The 21,213-nt window shown below is 51.4% G+C and overlaps 1 protein-coding gene and 1 long non-coding RNA gene across 12 annotated transcripts; one reads left to right on the top strand and one right to left on the bottom strand.

The window, feature by feature from the left end:
• Positions 1-3,341: 3,341 nt before the first annotated feature.
• Positions 3,342-16,743, bottom strand: LOC116668009. Its single transcript, XR_004325038.1, has 4 exons — positions 15,897-16,743; positions 14,833-15,220; positions 4,757-4,964; positions 3,342-3,471 (listed from the first exon to the last, which is right to left on the bottom strand). It is a non-coding gene; the product is annotated as an uncharacterized LOC116668009 (long non-coding RNA).
• CDCP2 (CUB domain containing protein 2) lies at positions 4,956-20,824 on the top strand. Of its 11 annotated transcripts, XM_032494350.1 has the most exons (8): positions 4,956-5,527; positions 5,818-5,954; positions 9,567-9,914; positions 12,079-12,414; positions 13,412-13,765; positions 16,711-16,889; positions 19,687-20,009; positions 20,457-20,824. In XM_032494350.1, exons 2-8 carry the CDS (start codon positions 5,876-5,878, stop codon positions 20,494-20,496), a joined length of 1,659 nt encoding a protein of 552 aa, XP_032350241.1. In that variant the 5' UTR covers positions 4,956-5,527; positions 5,818-5,875; the 3' UTR covers positions 20,497-20,824. The 11 variants fall into 11 exon arrangements, 9 of the variants coding, with proteins under 9 accessions (XP_032350241.1, XP_032350244.1, XP_032350243.1 ...); XR_004325034.1 differs by having other exon boundaries at positions 4,956-5,954; positions 19,739-20,009; positions 20,460-20,824; XR_004325035.1 differs by having other exon boundaries at positions 4,956-5,954; positions 19,739-20,009.
• The last annotated feature ends 389 nt before the right edge of the window (positions 20,825-21,213 follow it).

Below are 21,213 nucleotides of genomic sequence, written 5' to 3'. Positions count from 1 at the left end.
TCTGTATTCCTGCCTTTTTCTCCTTCTCCTCCTGCATCAGACACACACTCATTCACACGACGCTGACCCGTGCCTTTCTATCGGGCCCCAGCAGAGGAAATCTGGGTTGTGGCTCCGGCAGCAGAGGGTGTGCGTGCTCCCCAAGTGGCCCTGCCACTGGGCCTCTACTCATGGGAAGCTCCCCTAAGTCCCCAGGGCCCCGGTCAAGGGAGAGATGTGACTCCCTGGGACCCAGCCAGGAATCCCAGGGGTAACAGCCTCTCTGCCCCCTGCCACACCCCCTTTTGTCAGCTCAGACCTTTGTGGGGAAGGGAGGCATTAAGCAGCACCCTTGCTGTCCCATGGGCACCATCCCTGTACCCAGGCAGAGGGACAGAATGCAGATGTGCAAACAAAACTGGCTAATGGAGGAGCCACAGTTATAGACGTGCACACCAGAGCTACGCGAGCAAATATACTCAGAGCTATGAACACCCCAGCAGAGATGTGCACACCCAGAGTGCACAGTTTTACACTAAAACACAGACCTGTGCATTAGCAGTTAGTTGTGTACCCATGGAAATAGCTGTGCGCTTATAAAGATGTGTCGAGGTATGTGTGTGAAGAGGCATGTGTCCCCTGAGATGGTCACGTGCACCCACAGCTATGACATTTGCACTCAGACACAGATGTACACAAATCTTTGTATACATCCAGAGAGAGAGCTGGTACATGCAGGTCTATATAGATATCCATGTTCACAGAGAGAGACACATGTACACGCAGAGGCTGAAGGACGTGCGGCCCACCTGTACACAGAGATGGGCGTGTGTGCAAAGGAACGTACATGAGTACATGGCACTGGATGCATTCACAAAAGGGCAGATTCATACTCAGAAATGCACAGAGACACTAATGTACTTGGTGCTCCAGGCACAGACACTAAAATGGGCTTGTGTGCCCAAGGAAACAGCATGACCAGGTGATGACACAGTTGCACCCAGGGACGGACAAGTGTGCACAGTGACAGAAACAGGCAGCAGTCCCCCAAGACATACTTATAATGCCCCTGCAGGGACAGCCCTGTGCCCACCAGCTCTCAGATGCTCCGGAGCCGGCTGGGGGAAGGGGGGTCATCTCTACGCCAAGACACCCCTGGAAGTTTGAGGTGGGTCTTCAGGTCTCGGCCGTGAGAGTCTGCAAAGCAAGGCACTGGAAGGCCCCCCTGGTGCCCAGGGTGACTGCCCTGTGAGTGGCTCAGGCACTCCCAGTGACCCTGCGGGGTGGCGGTGGTAGCCTTTGTTTCTCATCCACTCCCTCCCCTGGGACCGGGAGAGCCGCCCAGGGCAGGCTGATGATTGGAGGGAGGGGCAGCCAGGCAGGGGAAGGGTCCCACTCGGAGGTGACTTCAAGGAGAGACGAGTCAGAAAGACACGTGCAAGACTTCAGGTCTGTATAACTTTTAGAATTCACAGAAATGGAAGGCAGGATAGGGGAAGACATGCATTCCAAGCACACTGTGTGCCAGCCACTTCACCTGCCACAGGTTCTATTCCATCCACCCTCGCAGTACCTGGCAGGCAGTTCACAGGTGAGGAAAGAGGACTCCAGAGGCAGAGTGACTTGTCCAAGGTCACATGGCTGGTAACTACCAGAATTGCACTTAGAACCCCTATGGTCTTTGTTGTAGGGGCTCCATGCTTAATCACCGCACCCCACCACCCTGCCACTCCACTGGGCGGGGTTAAAAGTACACGCTTTGGACACGGACAAACATAAGCTCAAATCAACAAGGACACTTCCTAGCTGTGTGTCCTTGAGCAGTTCCCTGAATGGCTGCTGAGTAACTAGGATGTATTTGGGGGAGGACATGCAGTGGGGAAGGAGACGAGGAGAGGATGTGCTCTGGGCGAAGCCCTGTGCTGGGCACTGGGATGAAAGAAGGCAGAGGGTATTCACAGGAAAAGTCAGGCAGCCAGACCACAGGTGGTCCTCTCTGTGCTAGGGGTGAGCCCAGGGTGGGATACCCTCCCAGCTTGGGGAGAGGTCAGGACAACTCCCTGGAGGAGGTGACAATGTTTTGAAGGATGAGTAAGAGTCTGTCAAGGGAAGATAGGGCAGAAAGAAAGGCAATCGAGGCTCAGGGCACAGCGTATGAGAAGTGAGAGATGCCGGGTGGCTGGGATGTGATGCTCAGGATGGGGACAACATCTGAGATGTGCTCTGTGCATTTGTGTTAGGGTGGGCGTGGGGGAGCCGTCCTGAAGAGGTATGAATGTCAAGCAGAGGACTTTAGATTTTATCCTGAGCAGAGAGCTGACATAGTCAGATTAGCATTTTAGAAAGATGAGAGTAGAAAGCGGTTGGGGTGGGCAGAGAGCTGGCAAAAGCAGAGACAGGCAACCCCGTGAGATGAGGAGACTACTGTAGAAATTGAGAGAGAGAGATGGGGAGAGGGTCATGATGGCTTTGGAAGTTATCTCAGAGCGTAGAGCGGTGACCAAGCTCAAGTGTGAGCACGGATGTAGGGACGAGGGGAAGGGATGTCAAGGCAGCTCCTGCATGTCTGGCTTGGTGGGTTGGTTGTGCCGCCACCTGGAATAGGAAACATCAAAGAGAAGCAAGTTTGGGGGGAACCAATGAAAGTTTAGCTGAGGGCTGTGGATTTTAAGGGACCTGAGGGGCTCCATCAGTTGCCAGCCCAACAGCATCCTTGCCCTGCTCTTGCTAACCAAATCCCGGTACATCGTGGTAGACTGCTCTTCTGGGATGAGTCATGCTAAGTCAACCAGAGTAACCTTCTCCTCTTGCCAGTGATGTTCAAGGAGTGGGTGTGTGTCTTAGTTTGGGCTCTCCTAGAAGAAGACCCTGAGACGGATTTGAATGCATATGGTTTATTTAAGAGAAAGAGAACACGGGTGGGATTTAGTGACCAGAAAGTTGTGGGTGACCAGGACACAAGTAGTCTAACTCTAGTGGGAGAATGCAGCCCTGCAGACCTTGGAAGAGGGGCGGGGTGGAGAAAGTCACTGCTTTCAAGAAGCCTGGCTATGAAAGCCAACAGACGGGTAGGGTGAGAGTGGAGGGAAACACAGGCTCATGGAAAAGGTACCCCCAGCCACCCCATGATGAGGAGAACTGCAGGTGCTTAACTGTGGATGAGAATGCCAGCCAGGCAAGAGAGGCCGCGGATGCGTGTGGTGAGTGAGCTGCGGAAAAGCCCCAAGACAGCAGGAGGGCTGGGCTCCGGGGCCCAGGTGGAGGGATTGGCCTCTGGCAGGACGTGGGACTCCTTTCCCGGCTGAGGCTGAGGGAGGGGTGCACGAGCAGGGTGAGGGCTGTAAGGTGAAGGGGCTCCTGCACGACGGTTTGCCTTTTTCTCTCCGCAGGCGAGGGTGGGGTCTTCTGTGGGAGTAGGGGGCGGGCGGATGCACTGTCTCCAGGAGACTGGTGACCATCTGGAATGATGTCTGTGGGGAATCAAAAAGCCACCTAGAGAAACACAGAAAGTGTGGGGGGCGGAGCTGAGACCCTAGACGAGGATGGAGACCATGAGCAACGGTGCTGGTGCTGACTACAGGGTGATGGGACTCTGCCCAGGGGCGCCCAGAGGCTCAGACAACCCGGAGGAAAATGTGGCCAGCTGGGCATGTCCCGCAGATGTCATGAAAGGAGAGCAGGATGACCCTGACCGTGGAATCTAAGCCCAAGGGGGAAGCTGGGGCAAGAAGTATGCGAGCTAGGGGTTAGAACAGCAGGGAAGGGAGACCGGAGTGTCATGGGAGGGCAGGAAGAGAGGTGGTTGTTCCGGGAGTGGGAGGAACACCTCAGAGGTGAGGGTTCAGGGGATAGCCAGTCTAGGCATAGTCTCAGTAAAGGCGGTACTCATGTTACTGATGGCTCAGGGGATGCTGTCGTGACCCCGTCCACATCCTGCATTCGCCATTCCCAGGCTTGCAGACAGCTTCTGCTGCAACTCCTGGACTTCGGGGCATTCACAGGCAGGTTGGAAATGCCTGGGAGAGGACGGCCTTGAGCAGTGGTCACCCAGAGGCAGCTGGCAGTTGGACAAACACTGCTTCCCTGTCCCGCAGCGGAACACTGTCTCCCAGGTGCCCGTGGTGGTGGAGCCCCGGTTGCCCACAGTGTAAACTTTGAGTTAACACACCCTGAGTCAGCTTCTCATCCCTGTCTCGCTACCCCACTCCCCAGACTTTGCTTCCTGGGATCACCTCCCATATGAACTCCTGACTCTCGAATCCCTGTCACAAGGTCTTCTTGTGGAGTCACTCAACCGATGACAGTGGCTCAGACCCTTTGAGCTTCAAATTCCTCTTCTGCAAGATGAGGGGTCCAGGATGTCCCTCTGAAATCGGGGAGGACACAACTGCAGGTCTGGGAAGCTCAGCGTCACGCCCAGAATTCAGCAGGCACTGGGGTAGCACCCTCTCTCATACACACAGTAGGTGTTTAATGAAAGCTCCAGTCCCCTCAGACTGCCCAGGACGTGGGACCTTTCTGTTCCTGCCCATCAGGCCGCACAGGTAAGTCAGTCCCTCAGGCCTGACCGTTCCCGATGCTCTTTGCTGAACACCTTCCAGGTGGCCTCCCTCCCGTGCTGGCAGCAAGGGCTCCCTGGGGACTTCCTGACAAAAGGATGGACCAGAGGCAACACGTGGTCTAGCAGGTGGATGTCTGAGGTCCTCAGAGGTCAATACAAATCACCCTCGCTCCTCTGCACAGAGCCAGGCACTGGCTGGAACTTCTCGAATGTTACCTTGTCTAAGCCTCACGGCAGACTGCAGGCCACTACGCTGCTCTCATTCCGTAGTCCAGGAGGCTGGGCCTTGGAGAAGCTCCCACAGCTGGCAGGGAGCGGTGCAGCTGGAATTTAGAACTTGTCTCTCAAACCAGAACCCAGGCTCCTCACTGGGAGGCAGGAACGTGCCGCGTTCACCTCAGATGCGCCGTGCCTGGTGCGGGCTCTGCACAGAGAAGGAGCTTAGGAAATGAGCTCTGGGCTAGAATGAATCAAACAGTGTTCCCCGAGGAAACAGAAAGGTCCTGTTTCCGGCTGGACACAGAGCCCCAGAGGGCATGTCTGCGGCCCAGCTCATCTCACAGGGTCTGGCGCATGGGGATGTTCAAGCCAATCAAAAAGTGAACATTTACTATTCTTGGCCAGAGTTCACAGTGTGGCCCAGACCCGTGACTGTACTAGGAGTTGTCCAGTGTGTTTTTCCCGTTCTGCTCTTCCTGCGGCCTTCTTCCCCGAAAGAGACCCCCATCAGCTGTCCACAGCCGCCTCCTTCGCTCTCCCTCTGAGCTCACCCAAGCGTGTCTGAGGGATGCCTGGCCCACTCGTCCTGTTAATTAGAGGCTCCCTTGGGCTCCCCCATGGATGGGATAATCCAGGAAACCTGTAGGAAGTGCTGACTGTGTGCTTTAGCATATGTTAACACGTTTCATTTCATCCCTGTAGGCAGGGCTGAATGGCCCCTCTGGACAGATGAACAAGTCAGTTGGATGACTTGTTCAAGGTCACCTGGTAAGTGAGAGGCTGACTGAGGGTGAATCCCAGATCAGCCTAGCCCAAAAACTCATGCCCTTTCTCCACCACCAAATTCCCTTCCAACCTTCAATGTCTTCCCTTCCCCACCAGTGTGGCCAGTGCAGATCTCAGGACGTGTCAACCTGGTGACACTAGATCCGTCACCTTAGGGTGGAGTGAAGGAAGTACCTGGAGATCAGCTTACTAATTCAAGGGGCTGATGAATTATTCACGCCACCATTAACTTGGAGGCCCTTTCAGCCTCACCTCTCTTTCCCCTGCTCCAGACCCTCAGGTCCTGGCCTGGCCTGAGCTCTGTAGACCTGTGGGGCTCCTGGGGAGGAGATGCTAGCAGAGCTGGGGTTCTATCTGCTGCTGGCAGTGACACTGCTGGGCCCAGACACCAAGGCCCAAGCCATGAAAGGTAAGAGCTTCTGGGGACAGGCAGGAACTGGGAGGGGGCAGAAGGGTGACAGATGGCAGTGGGATCTCAAGAGGTCTCAATGTGAGAAAGCAGGAGACCCTTTTGGGGGGAGTTGGCTGAGTTGAGGATGTATAGCTTCTGAGATGACGGAAGACTGTATTTATTGAGTACCTGCTATGTGCTAGGTGCTTTCCATGTATAAATACATTTAATCTCCACAACAAACTTCATGGTAGGTATTAGTATCCCGTTTTGCAGATGAGGAAACTGAGGGAGAGAGAGGTTAAGCAACCTGTCCAAGGCTGCATGGCTACCAAGGGCAAAAGAAATGGCTCAGGGAATGATTAAAGGTTTATTGCTGGAAGAAGTCTTTATTTTCCTACTGAGAGCCTGCTGTACTTCGCCACTGCCAGCCAAGTGAAATCAAAGTTCCTTAGAGAGGCATTCAGTGCCCTCCCAGTTCAGGCCTCAATCTCTATATAACATTCAGCCTCGGTTTGCAGTATGCCTTGGGCATCCCATACCCTGGCAGAAGATTACACTTCCTTCTGGAGAGGCTTCACCCTCAGCGCTTTCACCCTCTGTGTCCTCTGCCTGCAAGGTAAGGTCCCTTTTCTCTTTTTGCACCTGAGAACATCTGGCTCATCCATCAAGCTCAGGTCAAACACCACCTCCTCCAGGAAGCCTTCCACATTCCTTCATCAGCCTCACAAGCTTCCTCCTTGCACCTCTTTGAACTCTGCTTATACCCTGATCCTGGGTCACTTTGTGCTGCTCCAGCCTTCTGAGCACTGTGTGCCTATCTGAGAAGCCACAGCGATATCATTTCACTCGTCTTTTTTAAGGGGTGTGCATGGGGTAGGCAAGCTCTCAGTGCCTTGTCTTCCTTAAGTGGAGCTCAGGAAGGAAACGTAACTTAGCAGTCACCTAGTTGGTGGCAGAGATGGGCTGGGCAGCCAGGCATCTCACCCCGTGCCTGGGTAGTGGGAGAAGTCAGCTGTTCCCATTTCTAGCTACCAGGGCTTCAGTGGCTTTGGGGTGACCCTGGGGGTCAGGGTGCCTGGCTGAGTCCTGGGGGACAAGGTCTTCTCTTGTGCTGGCACCCAGGGCCTCCCGCGCCACAGGAGTTCTGCTCCAACCCTCTCACAGCTTTTCCCATCCAGTGGGCAGGGCTGGAGGAAGGACAAGGACAGGCACTGGACAGGATGTCCCTCTGTCCTCTTGCCATAAAGGCATGAATTGGACACCACTCCCACCCTGGCCTGCCCCCGGGGCCAGGCAGGGAGTCCTAATGTGGACTGGGTGCGCAACCTGTAGCCCTGCACACTTTCTCTCATCTGAGCTCACAGATGCCTAGCAAGTCACTGTCCCCATTTCACAGATGCATGACTGAGGCTTGGGGAGGCTAAGTGATTGTGAGTCGGAGCCTTTTTTCATGTCATTTCCTCCCTCCAAATCTTTCCCAACAAAATCTTGTTGCTTCTAGCCAAACTCAAACATCACCTCCCCCGTGAATCCTGTCCCTCCCCTAACAGTGCTGGCCCCAGCAAGTAGGTAGGCAGATTCCATTAGATTCAGGTTCTTTTTTTCTCCAAGACACTGTCATAGGTAGTGAGTGTGGGTTACATCAGGGCACATATTTTCCAGTGTTCCACTTTGATGTTAGGATTAGTCAGTGGATTCAGGGGTTGTTAGCCTGATCCATCCATTGTAAAGTTCCTATGAAGGTAACCTTTTTGGTATTTTTAAAATTATAAAAATGTTCAAACATGAGCAAAGTTGAAAGAATTTTACAGAGAATACCTGTCTACCCAACCATCTAAGTTTACTTCTCAACATTTACCCTTTTATTCAGTGATTAGAACAAACCTGATGATGATTATTTCATTAAGGTTTGCAAAGTTATGTTTTTCTAATGTTGTTATTCTTTCTGTAGTCTTCTATAAATAACAATTTTCCTTCATCATCAGTTGGTTATCCTGAAATATATAAAGTATTTCATATATATATGTATTTCAAATATATATATATAGTATTTCATACATATATATACACAAATAGATGCTTAATTCTCCATCTATCAAGAAAAAAAGTGAGTTTGTGCCCCAGCAACCTCTAAAAGAAATCAATAAGTTTCTTTCTAATTTCTTTTGAGTCACGTTATGAATTCATAAATTTTTATGTATTTGATGTGTTTCAACCCACTGCAATAATTCTTTTTTGATGTTCAAATTTTACCCTCTTTAGCCAGTGGGAGCCCCTTCAAGCAGGTCCCTGTGTGTTTTGACACAATCTCAGCCATCTTTGATAGCTCCTTTACTTGCTGGTGTGACAAGTGTCCCAAGTATATTTTGTATATTTCCTGTCCTAGACTATTTCTCTAAGGGGTTCTGGTTCATTTTAGTTGGACATAATGATCCTCATCTAAGGCCAGGAAGTGCAGAATACTACTGGAATATCATTGCTTTTAGGCTTTTTAGTGGACAGAGTTAGGAAATTAGCAATAAAAAAATAAATCTTAAATTCATACTGTTTCCTATTCAAATTAAGGATCACAAGAGTTCTATTTAATTTTTAAATTTTATATTTGTATTGCCCTTCTCTCATCCTGAGTATCTTAGTTTCTATTGACATTAACATACTTCCTTTATTCCAATATACAAAATACTGTAAAATAACAGTATTTACTATCACTATTAATAATAAGCCTACTGCATGTAGTTTAATATTTCTCTGTGGTTCATTTTATCCTCGGGATCTACTCTACCAGGAATGTACAGTCAAAACAGTGTATTTCAACATATTTGAAATCACTTTTTCCCACGTGAATGAGCCTCCAGCTTGACATGTAGTTAAGCTTATTTGTTTTAGTTTGACATATTTAGGGGTTATTTAAAGATTTTTTTCAATAATTTAAAAATTATATTAAAAATTACTCATGATTATAAAGTCAAAATTACAAAATGAGTTGCATTGAAAGAGGTCCAGCAGTCACTCCTGCTTCCTCCCCTCTGCTTCTTCCCGTGACAGAGACTCATTTTTATTAGTTTCCTTCCATTGTTTTCTTTTTCAAAATATAAGCAAATATGTACATATAAGAATGCGTTTTTAGCTTTGTAACAGACTGTGCACATTTTCACTCAGGATGAGGGGTATTATTATTTTTAATTTTTGAATTCCCTATTGAACATATCTAGGCCGAGTATATAGTACCTATTTTATTGAAAATTATAGGCCCTCCTGACACTTCCTGTCTCCTTTCCTTGCTTTATTTTTCTCCAGAGCACTTACCCTATGTAATATGCTCTATAATTTCCTTATTATGTTTATTGTCTATCTTCCCTACCAGAATTTTTGTCTGTTTTTTCCTGCTGTAACTCCAGCACTTAGAACAATGCCTAGCACTCAAACAATATTTGTTGAATGAATAAAAGAATGCTTGGTAAGTGTCTGAAGACTAAGTAAATAAGTGAACAAATACATGAATAAATGAGTGGATTTAGGGCCATGGCCTCATGCTCTCTCATTTCCTCCCAAAGACCCTGTATTGGAGCTCGGCTACCACCCAAGAGCCCAGCGCTGACTCTGAGCCATTCTTCTCTCCTGCCCCAGGTGTCAAATGTGGGGGTGTGCTCTCAGCACCTTCCGGAAACTTCTCCAGCCCTAACTTCCCCAGCCTGTACCCCTACAACACAGAGTGCAGCTGGCTGATTGTGGTGGCCGAGGGCTCCTCCGTGCTGCTTACCTTCCACGCCTTCGACCTGGAGTACCATGACACCTGCGGCTTTGACTTCCTGGAGATCTACAACGGGGCCTCTGGGGACCAGGGCAACCTGCTGGGGAGGTTCTGTGGCCAGGTGCTCCCGCCGCCCTTCACCTCCTCATGGCATGTCATGTCTGTGGTCTTCCACTCAGACAAGCATGTGGCCAGCCGTGGCTTTTCTGCCGGCTACCAGAAAGGCAAGGGGGACTCGGCAGTGGAGAGGGTGGCCCTGGGTGGAGATAGGTGGAGATAGGGGAGGGCAGTGGGGCTAAGATGAGATGGGCAGGGTCTCAGCAGCTTAGCAGGTAGGCTGCTCCTGGAGCCTGCAACCTGGATACCCCTGCTCTTGTAGCTCCAGGGGCAAAGGTAACTTCTGTCCGCAGTGTTGGTAGTTGTGTTCCCACCTTCATGGCAACACTCCCCACATCTCCCTCCATTATCCTGGGAGCCTCCAGAGATTATCCCTGTGCTCAGGAATGAGGCCTCTCATGCACTCCTATTCTTGTCCTTCTTGTCCCAAGCATGGCATCAGGACACAGGAAGGGACACCATGTGGCCGCTGCTGCTCCCTCTGTGGCATCTCATCGTGTCCTGGGCACAGGATTCCCTTCCCTCCCCATCCTATCTTTGGGATTGGAAGGTGCATGAGGGTCTGTGTGAAGCCGGTGACCACTCCTTTCCAAAGATTTTACTGACCTCACCTCTTGGATCGTGGATCCCCAACCCTCCCTCCACTAGCCAGGCTTAAAGCCTGCCCCTCAGCCCAGTGAGGGGAGCAGAGGCTTTGCCCTCCTTGCCTTTCTCCTTGACTCCATCCTCCTGCTTCAGGCTTCTCTGCACAGACTCAAACCTTCTCCCTTCTCCCAAGGCCAAAACAAAAGACCTTCTTCATGGCGGCTCAAGCAATAGGTACCACAGAGGCTCCTGATGCCCAGCGTTCACCAACAGCAATCAGTGGGGCTGGGGGGCTCAGGTGGGATCAGCTGCCACTGACTTTCGAGGCATAGAATGGTAGAATGCTACTATTAGCAATAGCCAAGACATGGAAGTAACCTAAATGTCCATCAACAGATGACTGGATAAAATAGATGTGGTATATTTATACAATGAAATACTACTCAGCCATAAAAAAAAGAATAAAATAATGCCATTTGCAGCAACATGAATGGACCTAGAGGTTATCATACTAAGTGAAGTCAGAGAAAGACAAATATATGATATGACTTATATGTGGAATGTAAAAAATGATACAAACGAAGTTATTTACAAAACAGAAACTGACTCACAGACAGGAAAAAAAAACCTATGGTTACCAAAGAGGAAAAGGGTGGGGAAGTATAAATTAGGAGTTTGAGATTAGCAGATACTAACTACTATATATAAAACAGATAAACAACAAGGTTCTCCTATACAGCCCAAGGAACCATATTCAATATCTTGTAATAAACCATAATGGAAAAGAATCTGAAAAAGAATATATGTGTATAGTTTGAGCCTGGTGGGTCAGGCTGGATAGGTCTTATGATTTCTAATATTCCTAAGAGGCTCAGAGAGCCTGGGTTACTTGCCTGGGATCACACAGCAATAAAAGACAGAGCAGAGAGGACACCTGTCATCAGACTTAAGCCCATCTCTTCTTCATCAGATCCTCCCTCTAAGACTCAGTTTCCTCATCTGTTAGGGAGATTTGATAACATTCCTGGTCTCAGGTACCTCAGCCCCTGGGCCCCACTGGCCTGGTTGGAGAGGACAGTGAGACTCACAAGGTCAAGTACTAACAGACTCTGCAGTTAGTCAAATCCTGCCTTCCCTGCTACTAGCTGAGTGACCTGTTGTCAGGGTCTGTCCCTTGGGCTTTGCCATTGCAAAGGCTCCTGCCAATCTCCATGTCTCTTCGCTTGAGGGCTTTTCCCAAAGCTTGGGACACTCACCTCTACTCCAGCAGCCCTCAGCCTGGACTCCTCAGAATTGTATGAATGCCCTACTCCCCCTCCTCAGTCCCTCACTGCCCACCTATGGTCCCCGTCCCTCCCAAATAAACTCCTTGGGCTCAAATCCTTGTCTTGGGGTCTGTGGGTGAATCCAAACTCACACAGGTAAGTAACTTAACTTCTCTCTGCCTCCATTTTATCAACTGTAAAATGGGGAAAAGCACTGCACATTCCTCACAGGGTTATGGTGATGGGTTTAAAAATGATGGCTTTGGTGCCAAGCTCCAGGCCTGTGCCTACCTCTTACCAAGTGCTCAGTGGGTGGTGACGAGGTTCCTGTGAATACCTATGGGAGTGGCATGTTCCCAAGGGAGGGGGTGGGGAGTTGTGGGGAGGGAGAAAGGATCAGTTCAAGCAGGTTCCCTTGCAGATGTGTGTGGTGGCGTCCTGACGGGCCTGTCGGGGGTCCTCACCAGCCCTGAGTACCCTAACAACTACCCCAACAATGTGGAGTGCCGCTGGGTGATCCGGGCTGCCGGCCCCGCGACCATCAAGCTAGTGTTCGTGGACTTCCAGGTGGAGGGCAGTGAGCAGTGCATGTACGACTACGTGGCTGTGCTTGGGGGGCCTGGCCCCGCCCACGAGCATCACTACTGCGGCAGCGCCAGGCCCCCCACGCTTGTGTCGCTGGGCCACGAGCTGCAGGTGGTCTTCAAGTCTGACTTTAACATCGGAGGCCGGGGCTTCAAGGCCTACTACTTCTCAGGTAGGAGGGCTGGAGCTACACCCTGACTACCCTGTGCATGCTGGGCTCCTGCCTCCCCGTTATGATTGCAGAGGGCAGGAAGGGGTCATACTTTTCTGCTTCTGGGACTTGAGCTTCCTGCTCTTTCTCTGCCTGGAATGCTCTAGCACTCCTGTCCCTGCCTGGCCGATGCCAAGGCACAAGCATGACACCTCCTCTGTGAAGACACCCTGATTCACTCAGAATTAATCCCTTCCTTCAATTTCTTGGAGAAGTATTTTCATAGCAGTGATCTAACACTCACCACTTCCGTATGTGGTTGCATGTTGATCTCCTCTGGCTGACTGAGAGTTCCTATGGGCTTACCTTTGTACCTGTCACATGGAAGGTATTCAATTCTTGTTTGTACAAATGAATAAATGAACCCTTGGGAATGAAACTGTCTAGTGGAGGAGATGGAGAAGGAAACAGACAGTTACAACCCATGGTGATCTATGCTAACAGTAAGAATTGTGGATGACTTCCTGGAGGAGGAGAGAATTGAACAGTGCTTTGAAGAAGTTAGCCAGTGGCAGAAGGAAGGGAAGGGTATTCCAAGCAGAGGGATCAGCATGTGCAAAGGCATGGAGGACAGAGAGGGTTTGGTGAGGCTGGAAAGTAGTTTTGGATGAGAAGCACTGAGAAAAAGGGCAAGGTCAGGTCACGAACCACCTTGTCTGTCAAGTCCAAGTTTGGACTCAACTCCAAAGATAGGTGTTAGACATTGTTATTGAATTCCTATTAAGGCCAACACTCATGAAATGATTGCCTGCTGCAATGAGAGTCCCAGCTTTTAGCTGGTTTCAGTTTGAAGCAGGTTCTGGAATCAGTTGTCTGGTTTGCTGGCCATGGTGATCACAACCTGCCAGGGTGGTTTTAAGACCCCTACAGTACCTGCTACCCTGAGCCGTAGCTGCAGAAGGTGACAGTCTCCACCCTTCTCACCACTGCCTCTTCTGTCCCACTCTCCCTAAACCAGGAGAATGCCAGGAGGTGTACACGGCTATGCGGGGCAACTTCTCCAGCCCACAGTACCCCAGCTCCTACCCCAACAACATCCGGTGCCACTGGACCATCCGCCTGCCTCCTGGCTACCGGGTCAAGCTGTTCTTCCTGGACCTGGAACTGGAGGAGCCCAACAGTCTGACCAGGACCTGTGACTTCGACCATCTGGTGGCCTTCGATGGGGCCAGTGAGGAGGCGCCCCTGCTGGGGAATTGGTGTGGCCACCACCTGCCGCCACCAGTCACCTCAAGCCACAATCAGCTCCTGCTTCTGCTGCACACGGACCGCAGTTCCACCCACAGGGGCTTCTCTGTGGCCTACATTGGAGGTCAGCTGGGGTTCAGGATGTGGGTATGCTGGTGGGGGAAGTTGAGGCCAGGGTCCCAGGTCTCCTCCTTCCTCCATCCCACCAACTAGTCTCCTCCAACTTCCTGGGTGGCTGCACCACTGCCAACTCCTGCCCTGGGTCCTTTGAGATCATACCAATATGACCCTTGCCTATTTCTACTATTACAGTGCCTTATTTTTCCACCTTCATGATTCATAACTCCTCCTCACCTATCTCCTTCCCCTGTGGACCCTTGGCCTCTCTTGTACTATGGTTGATCTTCTATATCTAGGGGTAATATTAAAAATGTACTAACACTGTTAATGGTAAATGATTGGTATAACCACAGAGCTGCTGACCAACCTTGCTAGTACAGTCATAAACCCTGACTGACAGTGGTTTGAAAAAATGGCCTTTGTTTTTCTTACATAACTAGAAGTCTAGAACTAGGCAGCTGCTGTGTCAGTTCAGGGATTCAACAGTGTCCTAGCTGGTCTGTCTGAGAGTCTCTGGGCCTTATAACTGCAAAATGGCTGCCACAACTCCAGACATCATGTCCATGTTCAAGGTTGGAAGAGGGGAAGGGAGGTGCCAGCCACAGATGGCCCTTTATCAGGAAAGCAAAAGCATTTCAGAAGCCTTCAAAAGATTTCTTCTTGGTCTCATTATTTTGAACTTGGTCATATGGCCATGCCTAGCTGTAGAGTTTGCTGGGGAAGTTGGCACTCAGCTTTTCCATCACCATAGTGCCAGTTAGGTTTACTAGCAGACAGCATCTATCCTGTCTCTCTTATCCCCCTTCCCTGGGCTATGGGCCCAGAAAGCCTGTGCCCTGGACCCATTTTGCCCTCTGCCTGACCAGGCTAGAACCTCTCATTGTGCAGGTACAGAAACAGAGGTGCAGAGAGAGGAAAGGACTTCACTGCTGTCACATGGGCAGTGGCTGGCACAGCCAAGGCTAGTCCCTGCCTTCTTGTGTGGCTGAGCAGGACCTGAGGAGGGGGCCCAGGGCTGAGGTCAGACAGACCAGGGCCACATCCATGTACTGACCATCCAACAGGGCTCACCTGTAGGAGAGGGTGATGAATGCCCTAGATAGGCGGTCGTTAAGAGGAAATGAGATAACACAGGTCACAATGCCTGGCTCCGAGAGCATCCTTGCTGAGGGTGCTTTCCTTTCCTTCATGTGTCTTCGGCCTGTTCTGTATTCAAAAGATGATTGGGGGGCCAGGGATGGGGAGGAAATCGTAGAGCTGCAGCAAGCTAGCATCAGAGAGGTGACTTGGACAGACCTTGCCTCTGTGGGCCTCAGTCGGCTCCATCCGCAGACCTGGAGAACTGCCCCTCCATGACAGTGACCCCCTTTACAGAGTGCACTTGGAGAGCCAGGTGCAGTGGGCTCTGCCACCGCTGGCTGGCAAGCTGCTTTCTTTCTGCAGGTCTCAGTTTTTCCACCTGTAAAATGAGGATATTGGCTCCGTGAAGATTCTGTAAAGTCCCTTTAGCTCTGGTGGTCTTGTTTCTGGGCCTGGGTCCTCTCGCAGCTCTGAGTGATCTTGGACGAGCCCCTTCGCCTTTTGGTGCCTCCAGAGCCTGAGGGCGGGGCAGCTCCACTCCTGGCTCCTGTTCCAGTGGCAGAAGCCCCGACTCCAACCCGCCTCACCTCCCTCCCCAATGCCTGTGGGAGCCCAGGGTCAGACAAGGCACTCGTGCTGGGCCAGGCTCCAGATGCTGGCCCAGGCGGCAGGCGGCCTCCCGGCTGGAGGCCGGCTCAGCGTCAATCAGGGGTGACACACAGTTCAGCGCCACCAAGATCATTGTGGGAGACGGCGGGCCCATAAATCCCCGACTGCCCAGACACCAGCGGCTGAAATATGTCTGAGGCATTTCCCGGAGAGGGGTTGAGAGTTCCAGGCCTCTGCCTGTCAGCTCCTTCCTTTTCCTCCCGCCAGCCACCCCCTTCCTTTCCCCTGCACTCACCCCTGCCCCAGCAAGCACTGCGCCATACACACACGCATGCGCACACACATGCTCGCCAATCCCAGACCCTTAGAGTCACACCATCCTGGCTGGGAACGGGTGATGGGGGCCGCCACGTAGGGTGGAGAGACCAGGAATTTTGGAATCTTACCGACTCAGTGGTTAAAATCCCAGCTCGGCCACCGTAGACACCTTCACCTCTCAGAGCGTCGGTCTTCAAAACTGTAAAATGGGTTTAGTCATGTCCATGTCATGGGGTCATCATGAGGAAGAGAGCGAGGCTGCCTTCACCATCCTTTTGAAATCTCCACCCGCCACTCCCCAACCACACACATTCTGCTCTCACCTGCTTGATTTCCCTTCAGTCTACCCTGACACTTGGGTGTATTTTACATACTTATTGCCTCTTTACCCAGCTAGAATGTAAGCTCCAAGAAGCTAGGTATTTGTGGGGGGGGGTTTTCCTTACTGTTTCTGTATCTGGTTGTTTGAGTAGGTCATAAATACTTGTCAAATGATTGAATGAATTACCTGGTATGTGACAAACATGATCAGCAGATGGTAGCTTATTATGGTTAAGAATATTTATTCAGGAAGGGGTATAGCTCAGTGGTAGAGTGCACGCTTAGCATGCACAAGGTCCTGGGTTCAATCCCCAGTACCTCTATTTAAAAAAAAACTCATTCATTCATTCAATCATTTATTCAGCATTCACTGCATCTGCGAAGCTCTATGCTGGGCTCAACAGACACTGAGAAGCAGGCATGGTGCCTGCCCTGGAGCTCAGAGTCTGATGGATTTAAATGGACTAATGCATGTAAAACATCCTCGTAGGACTGCCTCAGAGCTGTCCTCTCTCTGGGCCTGTTTTCCCATCCATCACACTTTGTGGGGGGCTTGGAGAGGGTGGGGGTCAGATAGTCTGACCTCAAGGCCTCCAGGTCCTCCCTCCCATCCGTCCCCAGTGGTGCCCATGAACGTGAGCTGCTCCCGCACGGACTTCCAGATCCTGATCTCTGCACAGGCGCTGGCCCCGCTAGAACGGACCAAAGTCTACCTGGGCAGCCGGAGCTGCGCCGCCCAGGAAGTCGGCAGCAACTTCCGGATCCAGGCCCGCTTTGACACCTGCGGCACTGAGTCTCAGGTAGGGGCTGGGGGAGGAGGGCAGGCACGAGGGAGGGGCTCTGACCCCTGAAGAGAGGCACTTGCCAGGCCGCAGAACTCAGCTTCTGGCTCGGGGCACTGCACAAGCCTGGGTGCGGAACTCAGTGCCTCTTGGCTCTACCTCAACAAACTTGCCCAGTGTAGACAAAACAGAGAACTCAAGTCGGGGAGATGGAGAAGGGTGGTCCTGCTCCTCAACCTGGCGACAACTGAAAGCCCCTACTGGAGGCCCCTCGCGCAAGGCCCTGTGGGCTGACTGTTCCTGGAGGCCTTCCTGCTGTCCACCCTCATCCCTGGAGCTCCCCAGGGCCACCCAGTCCCCACCCCTCTAACACGCAGAGCTGTTTGAGTGCTGCTGCCTCCTGCCCACACCCTCCCCAACCTTGTGATCCAGATCCATCCCTGGGCTCTGCAAAACAAAAGGGCCCTTCAAGAGATAGGTTCCACCTCCCTCCAAAGGCAGTGAGGCATACAAATTAAGTTTTTCTACCATCCTTGTAATTTGGAGGCCTCGAACTCAGGCTTGGGGCCCTCAGAGTCCCTGGGCAGTGGCCCAGGCACCCTGGATGTTTGTATTCTTAGGGACAGGTTGGGAAGGGGAAGGGAGGAGAAGGCACAGTGGCCTCTGTTGGGGAGAACACCCCAGCCTTGATACCTGGGGAATCAGCAGGCTGGCTTTGCAGAAATCACGTGCTTTCCAGCAAACTGTACTCCCCCACCACCCAACAGTAGCTGACTGTATCCCTCCGACCCCACCAATCCACCCTTGGCTTCCCCAGCCCCCTGGCAGCCACCATCCTTTTGACCTGAGTAGAGGAGAAGTGGAGGTCAGTCTTGGCTGCCAAGATAACCTGCCCTCACCTCTACTCCATGCCCCAAATCCCCCAGGGGTTTTCTTCAGGTCAGAAGCACATTCCCTCGAGTCATAAAATGATGGAGAATCCCAGAAGCAGTGGCTCATGAAATCTAGAATGAAGAACTCAATAGACACTCAAGGTCTCAGAACCTCCACTAGAACTTGGAGCCGCAGAATCATAGAATCTTGGTATCAATATCATGGAGATGTAACAGCTGAGAACCTTAGACTCCTGGACTCTTAGTGTAACCCTTGTAAGTCCTAGACCCACGAGGACCAGTCTCTACATTGAGTTGTTTAAGGATGCACAGCTCAAATGGCCAAAAGTCATGACAACCTCTTTGTGCATCCCATAAAAACCCCAGAGATTTCATTTCATAACCAGAACGCCACATTTGTGTGGCCTTTCTTTCCTCCTCAAGTCTCTCACTCATCAAAAACTCCTAAAACTTTCCTGTACACCTGTTTTAAGTGATTTTTTTTCCTGCCTTCTTTATTATGAAGATTTACTTTGGCCCTTTCACTGGGTCACCTTCCACTCTCAGGTCCTGTCTTTCTTTTCCTGAGCCTGTGTCACCAAAATCCAGGACACCAGTCCACTTCAGAGTGTGGTGGCACAGAGGCTGAGGGCACAATGCAGAAGGCTCCTTTGGGGACATGGGATCAGAGCCTTTTGGATGCATAGAGTTGGGAGAGACCCACAAGTTCACGTGGTCCATGAAACTCCAGATTTGTGACTCCCCTTTACTCCCTTTCCCCGCAGGGTCACGCAGTGTCCAGTGATGGCAGCTCCCTGCTGCTCACGCCAGCTTGCGCTGTTCTAGACAGCTTTGATTTTTAGAAAAACCTCATCTCAGAAGGGCCACCACTAGACAGGGGCAGTTGGGGGGGCCTAAGAAGTGTAACAGCTGCTGCAGATGTCGGGAGATGTGCGGGGGTGGGTGGGGTGAGCCCGGCATCACTGCAGCCCCCACTCCAGACCACACCAGACTGCCCATCAAAGCTCTGTCCCTCAGTCCCCGGCCTAAACACCCCCCCCCATCTCAGGGCATCTTGACTCCTGCCTCTTTCATCTGTGAGGATGGGGAAGGCAGCAGTGGGGTAGGCTCCCACATCTCACTCCTCAACAGCTCTTCCCAACCCCAGGTGGTGCCACTGGGCTGGCGAGGGACTCAATAGCAGGGACACATAATTGCTGCAGACATAACTGGGCAAACAGGTTCCAGAGGGAAAGTCACGTAACATCAGGGACAGAGCTTCTAACTAGGGGAGGAGACTTGGCTTCTGGACCTAGCTTTGGGCAAATTATTGCCTTTGCCAGGCCTCAGTAGCCACAGCTGTAAACTGCCAAGGAAGGGAGACTGAACTAGATGCCCCAAAAGTCCCCTTTGGTTCTGCAATCTTTGGTTTGAGTGAGGCGTGATGGCCAAGAGCACAATTAAGAATCAGGTAGATCTGGATGAGAATATGTTCCTTGTCACTTGTGTGCTGTATGACCTCAGACAAGGATTTAACCTCTGGGCCTCAGTTTCCTCGTCTATAAAATGGGGATATTAATGGTACCAATAAGAGAGGGTGGTTGTAAGAATTAAACAAGATAATGCACTTAAAAGGCAGAGCCTGGAAGACGGCAAATGTCCCTGTTACTACCATTACTATCTTTCATAGAAACCGCCTCCTTGAAGCCAGAGCAAACACTGACCCATCAAATCTGATATTGTCCTTCCAGACACCCTCATAGTGCCCCTTCTACAGGTGGGGACACTGAGGCTCCAAGTGGGAAGGGAGTCAGTAGCCAAGCTGGGACTGGAACCCAGGCTCCTTGGGGTCTGGCCCCTTGGCACTGAGTCCCCATGGTTCTAAGGGAACAGGGTCAACCCTGGCCCCTTCAGGTGTCAGCAAGTGCCCATGACCCCCACAGAGAAGAAATAACACCTCAGTGATCGTCAGCATGCTGTACATCGACTTCTCAGCTGCTGGGCAGGAGGACATCCACGAGTACGAGGTCCGCTGCGAGCCACGGCGCAAGGAGGCCTCTGTCCACCTGCTGTCCGGCTCCGACTGGCTTGGGCCCTATGCTGCCACGGCCGAGCACCTTCAGGAAGCACCACCCAGGGACGAGGCAGAGGCACTGGAGGGCCCCGTGGCCATGGTGGCCCAGGACACCAGTGATATCGTCTTCCTAGGACTTTGCATCCTGGCTGGAGTCCTCATGGTCATTGCCATCGTGGTCCTGATGCTGCTGTAAGCAGGGAGGGTAGGGACCTGGCATCTGGCATCCCTGGGAGGCAGCTTGGGGACCCCACCACAGGGGCGGGACCAGGTCTTGTTGACTTGGTGACCGTGGGCAAGTCACTATCCCCCTCTGAGTCACAGTTTCCTGGGGAATCTTTTTTCTGCCCTGCTTATCTCACAGGGCTGGTGTGAGGCTCAGAGAAGAGCATGAATGGATAAGAGTTTTGTAAGCTACGGCATGCCGAGCATGTGTGTGCAGTTGTTGTTGTTAGTTTTAAAGATTTTCTCCTATTAAAAGAACTCCCCTGTGTGTGTTACTTGTCAGCAAAGATAGTTGGTCACAGAGTTGATAAAACTGACTTGTTCTGTAACTTGTATGAATGCTTTACCAACTCAAGGTACAAACAAGGTGCCTCCTAATTTTCCAATTAATTGCTCATCCTAAGCCTTCATTAGCAGGAAGTTCAGTATCATCCGGGGGCTTCTACTCTCCTGAACTGACCCAGGAATCCTGAGGACTTCATCTAAAGCAGGCCAGTCCTGTCTCCAAACTCCAGGAACAGAAAAGGGAGCTGAAACCCCACCCAGAGCTGTTGTTTTGGCCCCTGCCACATGGTGTCGCTGTTGACGACTGGCAGTGTGCATCCTGGTGGATGCCCGTCCACCTGGGTGACGATGCCTTGATGGGCCAGACGCCTAGAGTGTAAAGCACAGGCGGGCACACACTGTGCTCAGTGGTGAGGCTGGAGGCTGAGGGGCTGAGGACTGTTGTCTCTTTCGTGTTGGTGTTTTTCCTTAAATATATCATGATCCTTGACTGAAAAGCTGATTGAAGTGCCATGTGTCTCTGTCCTCACCCCTGATTCTGAGCCCATTCTTCTCCTCCAGATGAGTTCTCCTTGGAGCCCTCTGGACCTTCTCCTGCCACTAGACTGCAGTCAGAGCTACCTCCTTCTGTTCAGATCTACTCCAATCCACCCACATTTTTCTAAGTTTACACCACAGTGAGCAGGGGTTCGATTCCCAGTGAGACTTCTGGCATCCTTACGTGAATTGGCCCAGCCCTCCCTAGAGCCCTATATACCAAGAAGTGGAGCAATCTTGCTAATGAAAAATAAACAAAAAATACATTTATAATACATCACTTTCCCCTGTTCACCTTTACATTTGCATAATGAATCACTCAAGTGAGTCCTTTCATAATAACAGAAAT

The sequence above is a fragment of the Camelus ferus genome, chromosome 13 (genome assembly GCF_009834535.1).
Source record: "Camelus ferus isolate YT-003-E chromosome 13, BCGSAC_Cfer_1.0, whole genome shotgun sequence".
NCBI classification, from domain to species: Eukaryota; Metazoa; Chordata; class Mammalia; order Artiodactyla; family Camelidae; genus Camelus; species Camelus ferus.
Note: the sequence above shows the minus strand (reverse complement) of the source record. Positions and strands in the feature narration are given on the sequence as shown.